This window comes from Convolutriloba macropyga, chromosome 2 (assembly GCF_964194025.1).
Source record: "Convolutriloba macropyga chromosome 2, txConMacr16.3, whole genome shotgun sequence".
Classification (NCBI taxonomy): domain Eukaryota; kingdom Metazoa; phylum Xenacoelomorpha; order Acoela; family Convolutidae; genus Convolutriloba; species Convolutriloba macropyga.
This window is the reverse complement of record NC_134469.1, coordinates 20,861,427-20,886,106: the sequence shown is the minus strand read 5'-3', so window position 1 is coordinate 20,886,106 and position 24,680 is coordinate 20,861,427. Positions and strand designations below refer to the sequence as shown.

Sequence of the window (24,680 nt, the reverse complement as noted above, 5' to 3'; positions counted from 1 at the left end):
AAAAGAAAATAAAAGTAGCAAACTCTCCAAAAAATTTAAATCAAAACAAAACAAAGGTGGACGTGGACGTCTTAGAGTATGACTAGAGTTGTTAGCTGAAACCATCCAAAAAGACACTGCCCGGGCTAAACATTTTTTTGTATGTAAATGACTTTTCAGTACCCGACAGGCCAAAGAACCGATGGACACGACATCAGAAAGATCAGTGTGGGAGACTAGACTAATCACGGGAATCGGTCTAGTTCTTGAAGCTCATTTAACTCCAGGGTACCAGTAAGATAGGGCAGCTTGATCGTGGGAATCATTCTGATGCCTTGATACTGGCCCCACACCTTAACTCCAGGGTACCAGTAAGGGAGGGCAGCATGATCATGAGAATCATGCTGATGCCTTGATACTGGCCCCACACTCTAACTCCAGGGTACCAGTAAGGGAGGGCAGCCTGATTGTTGGAATCATGCTGAGGCCTTGATACTGGTCCAAAACTGTTCCCCACTCATTCCCGCAATGCCCCCCTCAATAAGAGGCACAAACCACAAGCCGTTGTGCTCTCAGTGCACAAGCCAGTTGCTTGTCCTCTGAAAGGGGGACTGGCTGCGGATGGTGCACTGAGGGTGCCCCTTTTTCTCTAATGACTTTTTTTACTGTCTTCCATTCGCTATAAGCATTAAAACCAACAAGTCACTGTACTCTCAGTGCACAAGCCGACTGCTTGTCATCTGAAAGGGGGGACTGGCTAACGGTGGTGCATTGAGGGTGCCTCTTTCTCTGAAAACTCTATTCGTTCTCTGTCTCAAACTCCCCTCCTCTCCACTCCACTCCAAGGCTCCCTATATCCTCCCACGAATACACAGCAAAAACCCCTGAAATTCCACATCCCGTCCAAACCAATCTCACTGCCTCCATCCTCCAGATAAGCACTCAACATAAACCACCAGAAACCAACGAAAATATCAAAACCAAATGCAAACCAAAGCGAAAGTGCTGTTTAAAAGGTGGTGTAAACTACCACCTGAGAAATTGCAATCAGCAGTTCGCTGCTAATTGAACACATTAAAGTCGAAATATTGGTCGTTTTATGTTATCAGTGTAACTTCTCGGGCTATGTGCCCAGAACTCGGACGGAAGTGGCCTCATGTTTTGGCAGTAATTCCCTCAAGAGTTGATTTTTTGTACCCTATACTTAGTACACTGCCTGTATAAACCTAATATCTTTATTTTTCAATGGCAAGTCGTCCAATAGGTGTATTATCTCACTGTTTGACCATGTCAAATGCCCTGTCAATGAAACAAGTGGTGATCATTTTTTACCTGCATTGCTCATCTGCTATTACTTTGAGCACAAAAACCACTTTGAGCACACACATCCAAATTAACAGAGAAAAATTGTTGTATTTCATGCGTTTCATGAGAGTTTTGAGCATCAGTTTGACCAAATGGCTGAATAAGCTGATTGTTTTGTAGATTTGGAATTGATTGAGCTCTTCCAGTCACTGCAGACTCCTCCGGTTACAAAGAGGTGGTTGAATGCGTCAGTTATGAACTCTTGTCCTTTTCCAAATTTTGATTTCAAACCTAGCTTCTAGACCAGCTGAAGTCTCCCAGGAAAGCGATTGGCATTTGATTCCTTTTGCCAGTCGCAGTGTAAGACTCCTATGTACTCTTAAGGAAAAAAACTTTTTGAAAAATATTACCTAAAAAAAACAATAATTAGGTGATTCGAGTTCATTTGAGCATATGTTCATTAGGTACTCAACCCCTTTTAAATGCCATCCCCTTAATTTCTTTCAGAGGAATGTAGCTTTAAAATTTCAGCCATTAAGGAAACTCGAAGCATGGAAAATTCCGATTTTCGTAGACGGAAAACTGGAGGCAATGGGTACGACGGATCCAATCCTGACATTAAATTAGGTACTGACAGTGAATCAATGTTGGATAAAGCATCGAGCGAATTCTGCAAGTCATTAGACGTGGATCCACTGATAACTGAAGTCTTGAATCATATAAAGCGAATCAGCCTACATGTATGTGCCCTGTTCGTTTTCTATATTTTAGGAAGATTCGGACTGTTCTGGACGACTCTTTTCTGTTCGACAATGTTGCTATTTTCTTTCCGAAAGCTAGAAGTTTTGTACCGAAAGGTTGAGTTCATATTAAAATATTTTCTTCCTAAGGAAACCAATGTGGTTAATGAAAAACATGTTTGGAGCCGCCCGAGAGATTTGCCGCGATGGGTTCGATTTCCTGACGAAGAATCTGTTCATTGGCTCAACAATATCATCAGCGCTTTATGGCCGCTGATCAGTTATCACGCAGATTCGTTGATAAGGGCGAAAATCCAGCCTGCTTTGGACGAAAAGACCCCTGCTAAATTGAAGCCAGTCAGTTTACACGAACTTGACTTTGGTTCCATATCACCGTTGGTGGGATCAATCCAAGTTTATGATGAAGAATTCACTAAAAGAGACGAGATAATAATGGACATGGAACTGTACTATGCAGGAAACTGCAACTTTACGGCTACAATCAAAGATCGCGTTGCAGCAAAGTTGTCTGACGTCCAAGTTTATGGACATTGTCGAGTGGTTTTGTCGCCTTTAACTAAGCAAATACCACTGGTTGATGCTATGAAATTTTATCTGACTAGAGCTCCACAAATTTTTTGGCGGGGAAAGAAACTTCTGTACATTCTCGAAATGCCTAAAATTAGTGACATGATTATGGAGCAAGTCATTGATCAGCTTGCAAATTTTGTAATTTTTCCGAATGCAATTGATGTTCAAATCAGAGACAAATCGAAGGATAAGTTTTGCTCTCTATCTCCCATAGCTGACGGTGTGCTGAGAATTGCGCTGCGTGGCGCTCGAAATTTGGTTAACAAGGATACTTTTGGAAAATCAGATCCATACTGCGTGACCATTGTGGGTTCGACTACTTTCAAAACAAAGGTTGTCGATGATAATCTAAACCCCGTGTGGAATGAGTTCTATGAGGTTCCGATATACAACGCAGTTGGATTGGATGTGGACTTTTACTTGTTCGACGAAGATGTGAATCACGATGAAAGCCTTGGAAACGTCAGGTAATACTTGAATTTGACTTCATTTTGCAAGACCGCCACGAATAATAGCTTGTTACATCGGCAACTTTTTGGAGCGTTCAATTTGATGTATATTACTGATAAGGACGAAAGTACAATAGGGCCTTAGTATAATTACTGGCTTGTTCATCTTGAAACGAGATGAATGATATTTCATAACATATTGGGTCATGCATGGAATCAAAATCTGGCCTCTAAAATAGGTGTTGAATAATTATTATTTCGAATTCCGTAAACAATTGACAGTTTTGTCAGTCGATATTATTAATTGTTCTCAAACGAAGTTTGTAGCAATTATATTAGTCCTGTAATCTTTTTAATGCGATTTTTCGCTTAACCGATTTTTGGTCTGACCAATTATATTAGTCCTGTAGTCTTGTTTTAATGCGATTTTTTGCTTAACTGATTTTTCGTCTGCCCTATTGGCTAAAAAACGGGATAAACAGGTACTCTTAGAGCCTTTCAGCTCACTAATTTCTAATTATGCGATTCACTGGGTTTTTTATGCATTGTTTTTACATATGTTTTGACTCTTTGAACGTTATCAACCTTTATTTCTGTTTAATTGCTCTCGAAGAAAGTTTCGAGTAATTTTTTGAAAGTATGTTTGTCTTTGTTACCCAGAATTTGACCATTTTTACTTTTCATTTTGACTTTTGAAAATTACAACTCCTTGGTTGTAATTTTTGCATCCATGAAAAAATTATCTAGGCTAGAACCCCCGCTGAATTAAATTAGCCCTTCTGTCGTTCGCGAGCAAATTGTCTGGATCGGTTTATTTCGGAATAGTTTTGTTTGATACAACATGCGCCAGTTTTTTTTGCGTTAGTTTTTGAGGAATATTTTCTTCCTTTTAATTTTATATTTCCAACTCAGTTTTCAAGACGAGGATTTTTCTTGTTGTTCCGACCCACTTTAGTGGGGGAAGAACTATATACTCAAATGGTTTTTTTTTTGTTCAGACAATTTTGTCCGTTCGATATAATCGTAGAGTGTTGTGAGTGGTATCATTAGAACGCCCGTCCAGCGTAGAGTACGGAATCAAAAATATTTTTTTTAATTTTCGTTTTTATGGGGATTTATCGAGGTTAAAATTTTGTGAATACTAGACGTAATTCAGCTGTTTTCATTCATATTTTCGGTATATTTGACCAAATTTTCGTCAATATCGCTGAAATATGTTAAAATTGTTAACTGTAGTGTTATTGATTTTCTCACAAAAGATAGAGGACTGTTGCTGAATTGTTCGATCTAGTTTTTGGACTAGAGTTTAGGCTGAATTTTCCGAAAATCAGCTTTTTCCGTCAAAATGGGGCTAAATTTGCTTTTTTGGCCCACTTGCTTTAAATTTGCTGGAAGTTGACACCATAAAACTGCAGTCATTTTCTTCTTAAGCTCAAAAAAGAGCTAGTTGTACTCCCGCTGGCTTTAAGAGTCTTCTGGAATTATAATTTTGTCAGTTTTTCGCAAATTTAAACTAATCATTATGCAAAATTCACTAATTGTTATCTATCTAAAAATTGTTAAAAAATGATCGTTTTTACAACCATTGAACAATTGAGTGTTTTTTTAGACACGGAGCAATATCTGGACTGATCTTTATCTCACCATGGCTCCTAACGATAATTTTTTTTGAAGATTTTAATAGGGCGCGACTTTTTTTTCAAAAGATTTTCGCTATGCAAATGTTCTATGTAAGTTACTAACAAGAATTTCAAATCAGGGCTCAATTACTAACAAATACTGCTTACAAAAAAAGAGGCTCAATGAATTTGTTCAGATTTCAGAGTTACTTTCATGGTTTTTACGACTCTGACCAGTTGTTTTCGTAAAAATTTTATGGACTTCTTCAGTTTTGCTTTCATTTCTTATACTGTTTGTAGCCTAACGAACTAGTGTCCCCAATCAAAATCCAGTTTGCTGAGGAGGTATAAATGAACATAGACAATTCTTTCATTTGTTATCTAATGTCTGTTATGACTTTAAATAGATTTGTTTTAAGAATGTATTGGTGAATTTTTGATGTTTGCCTCCAGTGTCTTATTTCTGTCAACTTCGGGCGCAGTCTGATTAAAAAACAAGCGGAAACCAATTTCATGTGAGTTATAAACTAATGTCGGTAACGGTTTTATATTCAACCGATGTATTCTTTGTCTTAATACTACACATTTTCAAAAATTTCAGCATAATTGCATTTTTTATGAATTCTTTTATTTCCTTGTCAAATCTTATGCATAACTGCATTTAGCATAATCGCATTTTTACGAGTTCATTTTGTTTCCTTGTCAAATCTTATTATTGACAAGTCAGATTGAAGGAAAGCATACCAGGGTAAGTGCACAGCGTTGGAAAAAGGCGTTTTGGGATCTGTTAATTGTTTTTAGTGAGTAGTTTATGCTTTTTGTTCTGAGACAGTTATCTCGTAAATTTGTGAGATTTTTTTTTGATTTTGCCTTTGTCTTTTTTGTTGTTGTACGCCATATAACTGATAAGGATAGGTCTCAATTGCTTCCCCAGGACGTTTGTTTTAATGACTTTCAAATTAAAATTTGAAAAAATGTTTTTTTTCGACTGTCTCCTTTTTGCTATTTTCGTCACCATATAACTCAATATCACTCAATATCATATAACTCAAAAATAAGAAGACTCATTTTTTTATTCAAACAATTTTCTTAAGTTTTGCTTTCATTTTTCTTATTTTTTGTAGCCCAACGATCCAGTGTCCCCAATCAAAGATCCAGTTTGCTTAGGAGGTATGAATGAACATATACAATTCTTTCAATTGTTATCTAATGTCTGTTATGGCTGTGAATTTATTTGTTTTAATTTATTGGTGATTTTTTTATTTTTGCCTCTAGTTTGTCTTATTTCTGTCAACTTTGGGCGCAGTCTAAAAAAAAACAAGCGGAAACCAATTTCCTGCGAGTTATAAACTAATGTCGGTAACGGTTTTATATTCAACCAATGGTTTCTTTGTTTTGATACTACGCTTTTTCAGTTTTAAAAAAATTTAAAGCATAATTGCATTTTTTATGAATTCATTTTTTTCCTTGTCAAATCTCATACATAATTGCATTTTAGCATAATTGCATTTTTTATGAGTTCATTTTGTTTCGTTGTCAAATCTTATTATTGACAAGTCCAATTGAAAGAAAGGATACCAGAGCAATTGAACCTCGTTGGAAAAAGGCGTTTTGGGATCTGTTAATTGTTTTTGGTGAATAGTTTATGCTTTTTGTTCTGAGACACTTACCTCGCAAATTTTTGTGAGAATGTTTTTGTTTTTGCCTTTGTCTTTTTTGTTGTTATACGCCATATAACTGATAAGCCTAAGTCTGAATTGCTTCCCCAGGACGTATAACTCAACCTATTTAAAGACTTCAGTTTATAGTTGTTTGTTTTAATGACTTTCAAATTAAAATTAAAAAAAAAAACATTTTTTTCGACTGTCTCCTTTTTGCTTTTATTTTCGTCACCACATAACGCAATTTAACTAATAAGAACTCTCATTTTTTGTTGATTCAAACATTTTTTCTTTTGCTTTCATTTCTTATACTTTTTGTAGCCCGACGATCTAGTGTCCCCAATAAAGATCCAGTTTGCTTAGGAGGTATAAATGAACATAGACAATTCTTTCAGTTGTTATCTAATGTCTGTTATGACTTTGAATATATTTATTTTAAGAATGTATTGGTGAATTTTTTATTTTTGCCTCTAGATTGTCTTTTTTCTGTCAACTTCGGGCGCATTCTCATTAAAAAACAAGCGGAAACCAATTTCCTGTGAGTTATAAATTGTTGTCGGTAACGGTTTTATATTCAACCAATGGTTTCTTTGTCTTAATACTACGCATTTTTAATTTTTTTAAAAAAAAGATTCAGCATAATTGCATTTTTTATGAATTCATTTTATTTCCTTGTCAAATCTTATGCATAATTGCATTTAGCATAATTGCATTCTTTACGAGTTCGTTTTGTTTCCTTGTCAAATCTTGTTATTGACAAGTCCGATTGAAAGAAAGCATACCAGAGCAAATGCACAGCGTTGGATAGAAGGCGTAATGGGATCTGTTAATGGTTTTTGGTGAATGCTTTTTGCTGCTTTTGTTGATGCTTTTTGTTCTGAGACAGTTATCGTGCAAATTTTTGTGAGAATTTTTTGTTTTTGCTTTTGTTTTTTTTTGTTGTTATACGCCATATAACTGATAAGGATATGTCTCAATTGCTTCCCCAGGACGTATAACTCAACCTCTTTAAAGATTTCAGTTTTTAGTTTTTTGTTTTAATGACTTTCAAATTAAAATTTATAAGTTTTTTTGTTTCGACTGTCTCCTTTTTGCTTTTATTTTCGTCACCATATAACTCAATATCACTAATAAGAAATCTTATTTTTTTATTCAAACATTTTTTCAGTTTTGCTTTTATTTTTTATACTTTTTGTAGCCTAACGACCTAGTGTCACCAATCAAAGATCCAGTTTGCTTGGGAAGTATAAATGAACATAGACATTTCTTTCAGTTGTTAGGTAATGTCTGTTATGACTTTGAATATATTTTTTTGAAGAATGTATTGGCGAATTTTTGATTTTTGCCTCTAGTTTGTCTTATTTCTGTCAACTTCGGGCGCAGTCTAAAAAAAACAAGCGGAACCAATTTCCTGCGAGTTATAAACTAATATCGGTAACGGTTTTATATACAACCGATGTTTTCTTTGTTTTAATACTACGCGTTTTCAATTTTAAAAAAATTTTCAGCATAATTGCATTTTTTGTGAGTTCATTTTATTTCCTTGTCAAATCTTATGGATAATTGCATTTCAGCATAATTGCTTTTTTATGAGTTCATTTGGTTTCCTTGTCAAATCTTATTATTGAAAAGTCCAATTGAAAGATAGCATACCAGGGCAAATGCACAGCGTTGGAAAAAGGCGTATTGGGATCTGTTAATTGTTTTTGGTGAATAGTTTATGCTTTTTGTTCTGAGACACTTATCTCGCAAATTTTTGTGAGAATTTTTTTGTTTTTGCCTGTGTCTTTTTTGTTGTTATACGCCATATAACTGATAAGCCTAAGTCGCAATTGCTTCCCCAGGACGTATAACTCAACCTATTTAAAGATTTCAGTTTATAGTTGTTTGTTTTAATGACTTTCAAATTAAAATTTAAAAAAAAACATTTTTTTTCGACTGTCACCTTTATGCTTTTCTTTCGTCACCACATAACGCAATTTAACTAATAAGAACTCTCATTTTTTGTTGATTCAAACATTTTTTCTTTTGCTTTCATTTCTTATACTTTTTGTAGCCCGACGATCTAGTGTCCCCAATAAAGATCCAGTTTGCTTAGGAGGTATAAATGAACATAGACAATTCTTTCAGTTGTTATCTAATGTCTGTTATGACTTTGAATATATTTATTTTAAGAATGTATTGGTGAATTTTTTATTTTTGCCTCTAGATTGTCTTTTTTCTGTCAACTTCGGGCGCATTCTCATTAAAAAACAAGCGGAAACCAATTTCCTGTGAGTTATAAATTGTTGTCGGTAACGGTTTTATATTCAACCAATGGTTTCTTTGTCTTAATACTACGCATTTTTAATTTTTTTTAAAAAAAGATTCTGCATAATTGCATTTTTTATGAATTCATTTTATTTCCTTGTCAAATCTTATGCATAATTGCATTTAGCATAATTGCATTCTTTACGAGTTCGTTTTGTTTCCTTGTCAAATCTTGTTATTGACAAGTCCGATTGAAAGAAAGCATACCAGAGCAAATGCACAGCGTTGGATAGAAGGCGTAATGGGATCTGTTAATGGTTTTTGGTGAATGCTTTTTGTTGCTTTTGTTGATGCTTTTTGTTCTGAGACAGTTATCGTGCAAATTTTTGTGAGAATTTTTTGTTTTTGCTTTTGTTTTTTTTTTGTTGTTATACGCCATATAACTGATAAGGATATGTCTCAATTGCTTCCCCAGGACGTATAACTCAACCTCTTTAAAGATTTCAGTTTTTAGTTTTTTGTTTTAATGACTTTCAAATTAAAATTTATAAGTTTTTTTGTTTCGACTGTCTCCTTTTTGCTTTTATTTTCGTCACCATATAACTCAATATCACTAATAAGAAATCTTATTTTTTTATTCAAACATTTTTTCAGTTTTGCTTTTATTTTTTATACTTTTTGTAGCCTAACGACCTAGTGTCACCAATCAAAGATCCAGTTTGCTTGGGAAGTATAAATGAACATAGACATTTCTTTCAGTTGTTAGCTAATGTCTGTTATGACTTTGAATATATTTGTTTGAAGAATGTATTGGCGAATTTTTGATTTTTGCCTCTAGTTTGTCTTATTTCTGTCAACTTCGGGCGCAGTCTAAAAAAAACAAGCGGAACCAATTTCCTGCGAGTTATAAACTAATATCGGTAACGGTTTTATATACAACCGATGTTTTCTTTGTTTTAATACTACGCGTTTTCAATTTTAAAAAAATTTTCAGCATAATTGCATTTTTTGTGAGTTCATTTTATTTCCTTGTCAAATCTTATGGATAATTGCATTTCAGCATAATTGCTTTTTTATGAGTTCATTTGGTTTCCTTGTCAAATCTTATTATTGAAAAGTCCAATTGAAAGATAGCATACCAGGGCAAATGCACAGCGTTGGAAAAAGGCGTATTGGGATCTGTTAATTGTTTTTGGTGAATAGTTTATGCTTTTTGTTCTGAGACACTTATCTCGCAAATTTTTGTGAGAATTTTTTTGTTTTTGCCTGTGTCTTTTTTGTTGTCATACGCCATATAACTGATAAGCCTAAGTCGCAATTGCTTCCCCAGGACGTATAACTCAACCTATTTAAAGATTTCAGTTTATAGTTGTTTGTTTTAATGACTTTCAAATTAAAATTTAAAAAAAAACATTTTTTTTCGACTGTCCCCTTTATGCTTTTCTTTCGTCACCACATAACGCAATTTAACTAATAAGAACTCTCATTTTTTGTTGATTCAAACATTTTTTCTTGAGTTTTGCTTTCATTTCTTATACTTTTTGTAGCCCAACGATCTAGTGTCCCCAATCAAAGATCCAGTTTGCTTAGGAGGTATAAATGAACATAGACAATTCTTTCAGTTGTTATCTAATGTCTGTTATGACTTTGAATATATTTTTTTTTAAGAATATATTGGTGAATTTTTTATTTTTGCCTCTATAGTTTATGCTTATTGCTCTGAGACAGTTATCTCGCAATTTTTTTGGTTTGTGGATTTTTTTTGTTTTCGCCTTTGTTTTTCTTTTTAATGTTATACGCCGTATAACTGATAAATATAAATCTCAATTGCTTCCCCACGACGTATATCAACCTATTTAAAGATTTCAGTTTAGCTGTTTGTTTTAATGACCTTTCAAATTCAAGTTTTAAAAAATATTTATTTCAACTGTCTTCTTTTTGCTTTTATTTTCGTCACCATGTAACTCAATATCACTAATAAGAAACCTCATTTTTTGTTGATTCAAAGATTCGTTTTTCTCGTTTGGTTATACGTTGTGACTGATTGCTTCGACCATCAGTTTCGAAAAAGTTTTCGAGATTTCTATACTGTTCAACTTTTGGGCTTCTTTTTGTGATGTCTACGTAGTCCGTTTATAAGGAAGACTCGTTGGTGTTAGGATTAGGAGAAAGTGACGATTAACAGTTCGTGCAGGTAACGTCTCAAAAATAATAATTTGAACAGTGTGATATTGTAAAATTGTTTGAAATTTTGACTTCTTTGTTTTTGTTATTATTGGGGTCGTGACTTATTCTCATTTTTAACATGTCCAGTGGGCTTCCTGAGGTGTTGCAACTTAATTCATCGCTTTTTGTTGAAATCATAATTTTTTTAATGACTTGTGGAAATATTTGTTTTAAAAAACATATAGGTTTTTGAGCTTCGTCATTTCTTTAAATAGTTTTTTTTGTCGATTTGCTGCTCAGTCTGTAAACGCAGGTCACAACCCCTTTCCAGTGAACTATAATTTAATCTTTGTAACGATTTTAGCTTCAAAATTTTTTTCAGCTTTGTTTCTACTGTTACTATGAGGTTTCAAACTTTGAGACTTTTATTGTAGATTTTAAATTGTAGAGTTTTGTTTTCTTTTTGATGAATAACAATAATCGTAGGTCAAATTCGCTTTGAAGTTGTGCTCAATTGAACATTGGGTATTGAGACTTCTCGGTTGCTTCAATGAAGATATAATTGAACATTTTAGTGATTTCAGTTGATATCTAATGACATTAAAAACTGTGGAATTAATTGTTTTTAAAAATAGAAAAGTATGTTTGAACTTTGCACCTCTTTGTTCTTTTTGTCGACCTGTTGACCAGATGCGTTGAGGCCAGGTCCCATGTCTTTTTTTATGAAGTATAGGTTAGATTGTTTTGTGTGGGTTTTATCTGATGCGAATTTGATTTTGTTATGATTTTCTCTAATAGACATCGAGTTTTGGTCGTAAATAATGTTTGTTGTTTGATTTTTATTAATCCTTTCTATTAGTCCTATTATCAACAACTTTCATAAGCCCTTTAGCTTGGCAATATTGTATTCCATTGGTTGTTTATTGAACGATATGTATGTTTTGAAAGTTTTCTATCTCTGCATCATTTGTTAGCCAATGAAATCAAGAATGTGGACGAGCGGGGTCGGAACATTATGTGCGTACGCGCATTACCGAGCCTCCTTGTTTCTTTTATGGCCAAGAGATTGTTTTGACGATCTGTCGACCTGGCTTGATTTAGTGTACCCATGTTTTGGCCGTTGAGATGACAAAATTTGTTGTTATGAGACAGAAAATTAGCCTCAGTTACTATTGCTGTTATTTGAACCAGATGTTGTTGTCTCTTTTTTCTCTTGTTTCTGTGCAGAATTTAGCTTAAGCTTTCTTTAGTAGTGCACCAGTGAGAAGCACGTATTCGTACTTCTTGAGGAAGTATCGAATCAGATTAAATTTGGCAATAATACGCACAACGACTCATATTTTCCTGAAGTGGTGTTTTAAACACTGAATGCTTCTCCACTCAAACTTTCGGTCATGTTGATGATTAAGCTTTGTCACTACTGTGAGAACCAGAAATTTTGCCATCCTTGCCATGTAAGTTTTTAAAAATCTGTTTGTTTGTTTTTAATTGCCGCCGTCAGCCTTTCAACGGCTATTATTTAGGCGCTGTCTTTTTGTAATTCAAAGAAATTGAATTGTAGGGCGCTGTCTTTTGTTTAAGATCTGCTCACACATTTTCATGATTTTTGAAGCCAAATTGGAGTAGTGATTTTGGAGTAGAAGTTAACCGTGTAATCTAACCGGATATGCAGAATTTGCGCACCAAAGAAGAACACTTTGACACTTAGAACATTTCTGTCAATGTATCTCGTAAGTTTTTCTCTTTCAATCCCGATATGCGTCAAGCGGGTCAACGGCGGATATTTTCCGGCAATTTGCCGGCTGTGTATAGTTAGCTATTTTGACATTTTAAAGGAAAACTTTTGGGACCCATATATGAGGTTCTGAGAGGGTCAAAGAAGATTTTGATATTAATATGTAACAATGTGAGTTTGAAGACCCACATTGCGGTTCTAAAGACGTGGTTTTTTTACGTAAGCCACCCTTAATTGATCGTTAGGAAATAGATGTCAGTACGAATTCAGTTGGTATATATCATTTTCCAACTGAATTCTATGTTCAACTGTTAGGAGCATGGAAAGAAAACATTGAATTCCAAAATGTTACACACCTTAAAAGTGTCAACAAAATGGCAATGTACAAATTCTAAAATACATAAAACAATAAGAACATATTTTATTTACAACGTTTGGAATACTAAAAACAAAAAAAATATATTGGAAAATAAGGAAATTAAAAACAAATGAAAACTTAAAAAAGGTCCCTCAACAAATCTCTGTACTCCAATGCCTTTGGGTCCTTCAGATATTCCTTGAAATAGAATTCTTTCAAAAAACCTTTGATGTTTTTAACCTTATCGAGTTTTTGTCTTTGTTCATATGGAAATTCATTGTATAATTTCGTGGCTTGCAGCATCAATGATTTATCGAGGAATTCCGAATTACTTTTCATAGCCGGATAAATTTTTCCCGTTCTCGCATTCTGTTTACAATTGGAAGTTTGCAATACATTGTTACTAAAAGCTGGTAATTGTTTCCTAACATATTTCAAGAAAAATACCATACATCGATATCTGAGAATGAATTCAACAGGCATGATTCTGTTTTTTATTTTTAAATCAGTCGAGCGATCATACTTTTTTCTTTTGAAACACACTTTACTTCCCCAATTAAGTTGTTTTTCTAATGTTATCATGAATTTTTTCTGATACCAACGAGCATAAGAGATGAGTATTGAATGTGACTTAAAACAAGCGCGTTCAATAGTGTTACTCTAGTTTTTATAGGAAAACAGTTCCTTATATCTTTCAAGATTTTGATGCTGCACGCCATTCTGGAGAGTATTCTTTTGATCTCTTCTTTAAATTTTAATTTGTTGGCTAATATTATTCCTAGATATCTTACCGACGACGATTCTCCTATGCTCACATCGTTAACATTGAGATAAGACGGAGTTCGTGCTTTTTTGATGGAGCAAACACGATATATTCTGTCTTCTTATTGATCATCATTAATTGATGTGATTAGAAGTAATAACATAGTTTTTCAATATTTTTTTCCAAATAACTTCTGGCTATATCTTCATTAGTATGAGAAGAATAGAGAAAAGTGTCATCGGCGTACTGGATTACTTGACAATTGTCATTATCAATAGCTCTATGAAGGTCATTCACATAAATGTTGAACAATATTGGTCCTAATACTGTCCCTTGTGGCACACCTCTGTTAAGTAAAATCCAGTCGGACTCATTTCCCGGGAAAACTACTTTTTGAGTTCTGTCTTTCAAATATGATCTAATTAATTGTGTAGATGTTCCGTCGAATCCTAAACATTTCAATTTTTCTATTAGTATTTCGTGTGAGATTGAGACAAATGCTTTTGAGAGATCGAGGAATGCTCCAAACTGTATCGTTTTTATCCATTTCAGTTCTTACATATTCCGTACATTGTAGTATGGCATCTGTTGTGGACACTTTTTCCTACATCCAAATTGTTTAGGTGACAGCAAGTTATTTGAGATCAAATAGGCATTAATTTGGTTCCTTATAACTTGCTCAAAAATTTTTGCCAATGCGCCGGTTACTGATATTGGACGATAGTTAGTGGGATCTTCTGTGTTTCCTTTTTTATAAAGAGGTAAGACCAAAGCTCTTTTCAGGTCAGTCGGAAAAGAAGACTCAGAAATAAACTCGTTTATCAGAAAACAGAGAGGCTCCGCAAGGACCGATTGGGCATCTTTCAACGCCCTTGCGGGAATTTTTGAAGGACCGAAAGGTTTGTTCACATTCAAACATTTTATTAAATTATGGACTTCTTTACAAGTAACATATTTGAAGAAAAATCTATTTGCATTTCCCGTATCAGCTGAGAACAATGTTTTATCAAGTTTTTTACTTTCGCCAAAGTATTCCACCAAAAGTGAAAACTTGAAGTTCAAAAGGTTTGCGATGTCTTTTCCGTTCGTAATAAGCTCACCAAAGCTGTTACGCAGAGTGTCAATTACAATTCGTTGTTTTTCATTGTTCCTAACTTCTTGTATAAATTTCCAGCGACTTTTTTCTGTGTTCAGAGAAATAAAGTCTTTTAACAAGGAAGCTTCATTTTATTTTTTCCAGATAGGAATTTATTTCTATTCAGGAAAATTTTCGGTTTATCATTCCTCACAAAACAAGATTTCAATGGTGCATGGACATTTATTGCTTGCTCGACTATGATACAAAATTCGAACATCATTTCGTTAGCATTTTATGACATCCAGAAAAGACTCATCTGAACTCCGAATATATTCCTGGAATTTTTCTTTAGAATAGTTCTTTTTGTCGAAGAAAGTTTTTTTGATTGGCATTTGTTTCATCATCATTTTTTCTTCTAAAATAGCAACTGTTCCGTAATGATCACTATTCAAGATGCTCTCTGTAACAAAACATTTCTTGAAGTTTTCTGTGATGATATAATCAATCAATGCAGTCTTATTGATACTCTGTCTTGTCCCTATCTTTGTGTTACATGACACCAACCCGTACGGAATAAATAGCGTTTCTAATTTTCGTCTTTCGTTCTTCTGAAAAAAGTCAATATTGTTATCGCCCATCAAAATTGTTCGTTTGTTCTCAGCTGCAGCACAGTCAATTCCCAGAGCCAGTTCTGACAGAAACATTTCAGAAAGCTGTTTGGTCGGGCAGTACGAAATATTTATCAAATACATTTTTTTTGAACTCACATTCTACCCAGATGTTTTCGAAACGGGATTCCGAGATGGTGGTAAGATCTGAACGTTCTTTAGGTTTGAATGATCTAGGTATATAGAGCAGAAGACCACCTCCACTTGTTTTGTCATGTAATGAAAGGTTCCTATCTTTTCTGAAACATTGGAAATTTTCACTGCGTACTTCCCAAAAACGGATATCGTCATTCATTTTGAGCCATTTTTCTGTAAAGCCAAAATTGTGTTTTTGCCCAAATCATCCATTAATTGCTTTAAGGTGGAGTTCTGACCAACAATAATTCTACAATTGAGGGAGAAAATCGTTACATTATTCTTAAAAGACGCGCCTACTGTTTTAACGCACTCAGCGTATTTCAGACCTGGCCCTGGGTTTTGTTCTAAATCTCCACATTGAATCATGAAAGAAGCCTTAACTATTAAGACAAAACAAATATTTAATACACGTGAAAAAGAAATTGGATTGAAATTAAAAGGCGTTCCCGATGTTCTAATGTTTAACACGAAAAGTGGCACCTCATGAAAATTGTCATACACCAATTCACTTGAAGATACAGTTCGTGAAGATAAAATAAGTAGAATAATGAGACTGATTCTCCAATTTCCATGAAGTGCCTTCCCTAAACATCGATATCAATTTTGAAATATAAAACAAGCAATACATCATCTCGCGTTACTATATGAATTATTAAAAATGATTATTTCCCCTGGTGTAGTAATACGTTTGGTTGAATGGCTTGCGTTGAAATGAATGAAATTTATTTCTATTAAAGGAATGGTTGAAACTGCGATTGTATTTAGCGTTTGCAATAATATTGTTTGATGTGAGAAGAAAGTGTCCTAAAACTGCATTCTTTAAAAAAAGGTACTCCCTGCTGGTAATTAAAATGTAAATCATCGTAAAACAGATAGTTGTAGTGGGGTAGTTTCATCATCATTTGATGAATGGGTAATAATTTCAAATTCATATTATTAGCAGAGTTTGCATAAATTTCAAGTTTTTTGTTGAAAGCAGATATTCGTTCATTAGCAACAGAGTTATGATTTGACGACTTGATTGGTTGGATTTCCATTAGCACTAGAGATTTGGGTTAAAATTTGTGAAACAGTACTTCAACTAATTCAATGTATTCATTGAAAAGGTCGTTCACATCACGATGTTTTTGTTTTAAAATCGAATTGGTTCCATCTTGCAAAACAACAGTTTAAAGTTCTCTCTCGGAAAATTTTTCAAGAACAGCTATCTTTTCTTTTGTTGTTGAACCTCTATATGCGTGAATGCTGTGAATGCAGATGTCTTGCGGTATTGAATTATCATTGACCAAATTCTTAACCAAACTACGTCCAAGTAATAAATTATCCGTGTTTTTCTGGAATATTAAAAGTTGGAAACGTTCTCACCTTGTATTCGTTATTTAAATTATGTGGTACTTCCTGATCTTTTTTGTATGTTGCCTGATCACCGTCCTGTCTCCTTTCTTTGATGTAAGTGCTGCATTGTATAACATAGTTCTTTATAAGGTCATCTTTTTCTTCAACTTTTTTGAAAAGGTCAACATAAATTTGATAAAAGTTCGCATTTAGAGAGTTTCTCGAAGGATTGGAAGGAAAACATTGCGGTAGAAATGTACAATTTGTTTATTTACAGATGGAACAATATTAACAATAAGGGTATAATTCGTAAAAGCAAGTGAAATAATGTATCTAATCTAATGTAAGCAAAAATCATCTCATTAAAACATGGAGGTTAAAAGAGCAATTCGAGTTAAAACGTAGAAGCAACTGTACAGTAAAATGAAACGTTCGCTTGTGATAAAATGAAACGTTCGCTTGTAAAAATGAAACGTTCGCTTGTGACAGTTTAATTTTTTTTAAAAAATAAAAATTGCCATTACTCGACATACGATGTGTCGAATATATGCTCCTCACGTTGACCCTTACTAGGTTTGTGCTCGGCCATAACGTAGGCCGTGAAGCTATTCGAGAGTTTGTAGCTTCGGGAGATCATCGGAATTTAGTTTCAAGAAAAGTTTGTTTTAGCATTCCTGTGGCTCAAATAAAGCAAGAAGGGTTTATTGACATGACAAATACTCTACTTGATATAAAGAAAGGAGAGTTACAAGTTCAGCTACAGTATTGTCAGTTGGTGCCCGCAGTCAACCCAGCCACCGTTGAAGACATGGAAGAACCATTGAAAATTGATGTGGCAGCTTTAACTGAAAGATCATCAAGCGAGATCACGGAGTTTTTTGGAACAACTAATAATGGCGTCCAAGCAACACAGCCCTTCAACCAGTGCTATATCAATGTATTTGTTGACTCGGCTACCAATTTGCCTCGGAATCACCCGACAGATTTGAGAGCTTATCCAAGTCCATATGTTAAAATCACAATTCCTGGATTTGCCGGAGAGAAACAAACCACGATTATTAAGGACATGAGCAACCCAGTGTGGGAAGAGTGTTTTGATTTCTTGGCTAACAATACTGGCGATAAGACAATCAAGTTCGAAGTTTTCGACTCTGAGAAAAACACGCAGACGTAAGTCAGATATGGTCAATTTGTTATTTGTGCAAGCTTTTGGAGCGTTTTAAAATGTTATTGCAGAGCTTAGTTTGGCGGCTATTCGAGGCAACGATAGAAATATAACAGTTTTCAGTGCCAGTGATCATAAATAATGTGTTACTGTACAATAGACTTTGTACACAGTGCAGACGTTACTGTGATAAATTGCCTGTTCTAGAGACGGCCAGGCTCAGGCAATGATTGGGCAAGCTACTTCAATGTTGAACACAGTGGGGTTGGTCAATACAAATCACAGATCTCTCGGACACGTGAAAGTGGCCTTGTCAGACGTGCTACAGAGTCCCAATCTCACCATGGAGATGCCTTTCTCCATCCAGGGAGGAATTGTAGATGCTCAGCTCCTTCTCAAGATCACTGTCAGGTTAGTTCTTACTATAAAAGTTGTCTATTGAACTACCAAAATATACCAACAATACGCAAGGTTTTGGTAAAAACGAAATACTATTTCACAGACTGTTCATTCGACTTTTCGACCTCGAAAACAGGATAAACAGGTAAAGTCTGGCGGGCATTAAATTCTCTTAGTCTTATGGCTAAATACGTGATTCGCCGAAACTGCTTAAGAGATTTAAGTTCATGGTGTGAAGGGCGGTTTTCGTTGGATGCCATTTTTTGGAGGATATTTAAATTGTTGAATTGTCATTGAGCTTGACGAAACTGGGTGAAGATTTTTCAATGAAGTTGAACTTATTTTAGTTAATTTATGCTTATTAAACTAAACTTATGCTAATTTTACCTTATTCAGCCCAGTGTAGTGTCAATTTTGTTTTTAAATTGCTTTCAATTAATTATATTAGTCCTGTGGTCTTTTTTATGCGATTTTTTTATAGCTTGACGGATTTTGCGTCTGACCCATTTGACTTTTCGTCCTCTAAAACTGATAAACAGGTAGCCCCCTGAAGGCATTAAGTTCCCTTAGAGACTTGCGCCTTACTAGTCTCTAAGTATGCGACTAACCAAAACTGTTTTGAGGAGACACTTTCAAGGTGTCAAGGGCGGTTCTTAGTCTCAGTTTTGACGCCCCTCTGTCACCCCGCCCCCTCAGTCACCTCCCTCCACCCCCCCCCCCCCGCCCACATTCCTTCAACCTGGCGATTTGGACCTCGTCTCGTCCAGCTCTCTCAACCCTCTACCCCCCCCCCCCATCACTTGACCCCCTCACTCTGCTCGCAGCCACCTGATGCATCCCTAAGCCCCTGCTGGGTACTATACAAGCCCACCGCTCGCCAGGCGTTTGAGAGCAATTTGCCCGACGTTAGGCGGTTATGTTTTTCAGGTTTCTCTTGAAATCAGATCCGTATTGCGTCAACGAGGAAAATAATTTACAAGAACGTGTGGAAGATACTGTTGATGGGCATCCCGGGCGAGAAACAGTCGATCAACTCTCGGAAACTCTGAGACACGATGAACAAGGAGCGATCGCTGAGAGAGATGAGTTTGATGATGGCAGAAGTCAAAGTCATTATGGTAATTTTTGCTTATAAGTAAAACGAAAACTGGGTTCACGATAAGTGAACGAAAACAATAAGAAAACTACATTTATAGAAAGCTGACTTATGATACATAACTGTGCTTGTATAGATGCTTCAAAAACGCAAACCTGCTTTGAAGTGTCCACCTTCTTCTCTATTGTACGGACGAAATAATCGCGTTGCAAAGAGCGTTATCTCTAGCCAGCTTTTTATATAACTTATGAGTAAAATTGAGCCTTCAATTACTGTAAGTTAGAAATATTCGAACTCAGCCCGTTATCTCCGTAAGTTAAAAATATTTTAACTAATATAGCCCATCTCTAGCCAGGTTTTTATAGTACTTATGAGTGAAATTGAACTTTAAATTACTGTAAGTTGAAAAACAGTTGAGCACAAATCTAAGCAATAGATTGGTTTACTGTTAATTTCAACTTTGCCGGAATTAAATGTCATCTTAAAGTTCTTATTGAGCTATTTACTTCATTTTACTGTCTTCCTAAAAATATAGATGGAGTTGTCAACTGGTGTAATGCTTTTACAAATTAAGCGAATTTAAAGAGAATGTATTTTTGACGTTAGGTATAATTTTGGGAGCTGCTGTTTGCTGTATAAGCTTTGAACTTGTGCTTTCAGGTGGAAAAAATAGCGGAGGTGATTACGGGACTTTGGGTCGTGGAATATATGGTCGACTATCAAGGAAAGGGAGTATCAGATCTGTGGTAGATGCGATACCTGCCTCCCGTCCACGACTCTTTCTCATCATCAAATATGTCAAGCAGCATAGTCAACTCCTCGTACAGGTTGACAAGGTTCGCAAACCAAAATTAATCAATGTGAAAATAGTACACAGAACGCTTTATAAAATTCGAGTGTGCGCGTGTTTATGAGTTTGCACAATATTTGAGAACTCGATTCCTTAACGAGATACTGAATAGTCAAGTTTTTTAATGAAAATCTGTTTTCGCCATAATGACCAAATCTTTATTCAAACATCTAGTGAAACCAATGTAATCTTCTGTCATCCAATTTAAAATTGGTGTAGCGAAAGTGATTGATATCTTTTTGTGATTAAAGAGTTACATCGTGCATTTTATGGTGTAATATCTGATTATTGTATTGTCAGATCTGATCAGAATGCATCCCCTTACAGGTATCTTATAAGACGTATTTGTAACAAATTTGTAAGATTTTGCACGATAAAAATTCTCGAATCACTTGTGATGACTGTTGAAGCTGCATTTAGAAATTTGTTTTGAACTTTTAGGCGGATAGTTTGATGTCCACCAGATTAGCGCCTTATGTTGAAGTGAAACTGAAGCCAGATGGGATAAAGAAGCACACGGATGTAGTGAAAGTGGTCACTTCACACCAGGGTTCGATCCCCAGTCTCTCCATGAGTCATGAGGTGGTCAGGTGGAACAAGACACTAGTGTTTACAGTCCCCCAGATTGAATTGAGTAACAAGATATTACAAGTGAGTTGAGTTCATTATATAAATCTTATAAACATTAGCTTGAACACATGCAAATAATTTGACCTTTTGAGAGAAAACAAATTAACTGCCGTAAACCAAAGAAAGTAAAATTGCCGGTAGAAGTTGCATTATGCTCGTAAAGAAATAGTTGCTACGCTCAAAGCTACTATGATCTAGTCTCTCCCAAAGTGTTTTTTGGCACCAAAAAAGAAGTTATTTTGTTATATAGCGCGTTTCAGTTTAAACAATAGAAATTTTATGCCGACTGAGCTTGTAGGGAGGTGGAAACAATAGACCCTTTGATTTAAAAAGGAAAAAATTTTGTTCCAAGTTTTCCTTGGTTCAAGTGATTGAAGAATTCAGTGGCCAATTCGGTATTTTTTGACCAGTTATGAGTTGACATTCAGATTCTGAGCACAATTTTTTAGGCTGTATAAAAGTTATGTATGTTTACGTTTAGGTGTAAAAATAGTTTGTTCTTAGTGTAAGAGCGGTACTTCTTTTCAGTAAGTAATGCGGTACTTCGTTTCAGGCTAAACTTAAGAACCATGCGGCGTTCCCCAGAAGTGATACATGCTTTGGGTATGTGTCCATACCACTCTACACGATGCCACTGGAAGCACCCTACCATTCGTGGTTTATAGTCACACCCAAACCAGTACCCACTCCAATGTACTGACGCAATTGAGCTGTTTGCCTTCCCTTTTCTATTGGTAAAATTGACTGAGTTAGGGTAAAGTTTTTGCAGAGCTAGCATACGACAGGCCGAAAGATAAAAGGCTGCATTTTTTAGAGCATTGCATGTTGAATTGACTGTGCTGTCATCAAAGACCTTATAATAATCTGAAAGAATTCGATTTGGCGTTGAGTATTTTGTTTGAAGCAAAAACTTCTTGAAACTGAACTGCTAGAGGTTTAGAATAAACGTAAAGGCACGTACCTATCTATAACGAATGGTAATAAACAGTTCAAATATCTTTTATTCACCCTCATTAATTTTAGAGTGGCTAAAACACATTAATCTATCATCTCAGGCATTGCTTTATTGTTGATAATAAATTAGCGATTAATAATGATGGCCATACCTGCTTAAATCTTAACAGTTTTACGACAGATTTATATTTGATTAGTGCTTTTTGTACAAATTTGAGTTAGAGCAGAATTATTGAATTGTTAAAAATTTATCAAATGATGTTTTCTACTTATATTGCTTGTCAATGTACCAGTAGGTCTACGTATGTACGTATCAGTAGGTCTACGTATGTACGTATCAGTAGGTCTACGTATGTACGTATCAGTAGGTCTACGTATGTACGTATCAGTAATTCTACGTATGTACGGAAAGATCGCTATTAGTACGGCTTCAGGCAATTGAACATATCAACTTTCGGCGTTCGCCGTATCTATTCAAGTAATACGATTTTCCGAGTCGTGCGAAACCTTACTGATCTCAAATAACCGCATTTTACAAGATTTCATAAAATAGAAAATTTTTTGTTCACAAGTTTTTGCTCAAAATAACACAAATTTTCATTAAGATTCCAGCTTTCCTTGAGTGCTACGGCCGGTTTCCGATTACAGTGTGCATCATTTTGACCATACACGAGTCCTACCTGTATCTCCACTAAAAATCAATCAAGTCTTTGAAGGTATATGGCTCATTCATGTCAATGCTATACTTGGTGCTCGAAACATTTTGTAAAGTAAAACACTGTGAAGTTTTCCTCGCTTGAGTCAATATCTGCGAAACTCAGTTATTCCCAGAAAGTTATCCTGAGCGAAATGATTGCTAATTGCTCTCAAACGAAGTTTGTAGAATTTATAATAATGGCCTGTGGTCTTTTAATAGCGGCGAAGTGATAGCTGAGGCTTTTATTGGCCTTCTATTGGTTTATTATTTCGTCGTCTAAATTTTTGTTACTACCACATGACGTCACAATCACTTCAAATCTGCTGTTTATTCATTACTTCATGCATTTTTAACTGAAGTGCTTTCCTGACCTCATTTCTCGCTCTTAGTGGAACGAGTTTTTTGTTCATTCTCGTGATTGAGTTTTTGGTCTCACATGACTTACCTTACTCTCAAAAATGACTTCCTCACTATGAAATTGACTTTTCTCTACTTTAATTCAAAGAGATGAGGTCAAGTGAGTGTCTCTCTAGTTGAAGGTTATCTGACAGCAGCGAAATAGAAATGGCATTAAGATAAACAGTTTTTTAACCAAAATATAACATCTGAGCTTTTAATCAGAGGATTATCTTTTTTGGTCTCTTTTTTTTCTATCTTTTTGAGACTGCAGATCTACGTAGTTATTGCGGCAATGTGCCAACTATATTAATGCAATTTTTTGTACTGCCAAATTTTTGTCTGATGTTTTCGTCTTTTCATTGGACTTATCCTCGAAAACGGAAGAAACAGGTTTCGAACTGTTTACAGCTTTTTTACCAATCAGATATCAAAAATCGTTCAGTACGTTGTATTAACTTCACTGCTGAAACTATATTGAGGAGAAAATTTTATTGTTTGCTGTAATCTGAAAAGTGTTTCCCCCTGCAGTCACCCCCCCCCCCACCCCCATAGTGCCCTACTCACCGTCCTCCCCGCGAGGGAATGTTATCAAACCCAACTTATTGATTCTTACGTAATCTACGATACTTTTTTTACTTATTATTAGTGAACATCTTAGTCCCTTACAGGCTACGACAACTGAATTAGACTGAAATATATGAGAGCTCCCAGCAGTCGTTCGAGAGCAATTCTCCCTACGTGCGAGAGCAATGGTTCGAGAGCAATGGCGTGCGGCAAGCATTTTCAGCTCTGATTTTTTAATCGAATGCTGGTAGATGGCGAAGATTTGAAATCTTTTTACTGAGCAAACAAACTATAGCTGACCAAAAACAAAGAAGTCAAAACCCTCATAAAAAATATTTGTCTTAGTTTCAACTCTCATGTCTCATCTGCTTTTATGCACTGCAATCTGGTGAAATATATTTTTTGCACCATCATGTTTTTCTCAGCTTGAACACTTGTATTTTGATTTTTTAGATTTTGCATCGTTTTGGTGTTGTGTTCCCTATGTTTGCGCTTTTTGTATCACAACTATGAATGAAGTTTCTGAAAGATGGGGCTGCTGTGAAGTTTTTTAGGGCTTTTCTGATCCCTTAAAGAATGAATCTTAAAAGAGCTGGTTCTAATTTGTAATATTTTCGATTTGCCATTAGATTGTTTGATTTTCCTAAAATAATGAGCTTAAATTGAAATACGTGCGCAAACAAAAATTTAAGGTCACTCCAATATAGTTAGATGTTTTTTTTTCTCAATGCATCTGCTTTCGTTCCTTATATTTTTGGCATTTGTGTTTAGTAAACAAAATGAAGAAGCTCTGAAATCTGAGATCGCACATCGTTTTGCACCCTCTGTAAGGAACCCACACGCCACTAAAGTACGGAACATTATTTTTCAATAACAACTGTCATTGGTTTTAGCAGAGCTTATTCATTTTTCCTTTCGCATAAGAACAGGGCACAGAAACCAAGAATCTAAAAATTTACAGAGGGTGGTTTATTGTAAACAGTAGAATTCTAAGGATTATTATTGAACGTCCAGTAAATGTTGGAAGATTCATGTACAGCTGATTGTTAATTCCCAAATAACAATTGAATCTTTCGTGCACCCCATTACCT

General features: G+C 35.1%; 1 protein-coding gene across 1 annotated transcript; it reads left to right on the top strand.

Moving 5' to 3' along the window:
- The first annotated feature begins 1,758 nt into the window (after window positions 1–1,758).
- Window positions 1,759–22,188, top strand: LOC142357874 (extended synaptotagmin-2-like). Its single transcript, XM_075409370.1, has 7 exons — window positions 1,759–3,082; window positions 17,505–18,005; window positions 18,208–18,411; window positions 19,327–19,517; window positions 20,156–20,331; window positions 20,787–20,996; window positions 21,529–22,188. The coding sequence occupies exons 1-7, from the start codon at window positions 1,836–1,838 to the stop codon at window positions 21,673–21,675; spliced, it is 2,676 nt and encodes an 891-aa protein (XP_075265485.1). The 5' UTR covers window positions 1,759–1,835; the 3' UTR covers window positions 21,676–22,188.
- The last annotated feature ends 2,492 nt before the right edge of the window (window positions 22,189–24,680 follow it).

Bases quoted from the DNA above. Each gene is read 5' to 3' on its own strand.
- LOC142357874 (XM_075409370.1), top strand. From the start codon at position 1,836: ATGGAAAATTCCGATTTTCGTAGACGGAAAACTGGAGGCAATGGGTAC. The intron at 3,083-17,504 runs GTAATACTTGAA...AGTTTGTTTTAG, and splicing joins GAAAGCCTTGGAAACGTCAG to CATTCCTGTGGCTCAAATAA. The intron at 20,332-20,786 runs GTTCGCAAACCA...TTGAACTTTTAG, and splicing joins TCCTCGTACAGGTTGACAAG to GCGGATAGTTTGATGTCCAC.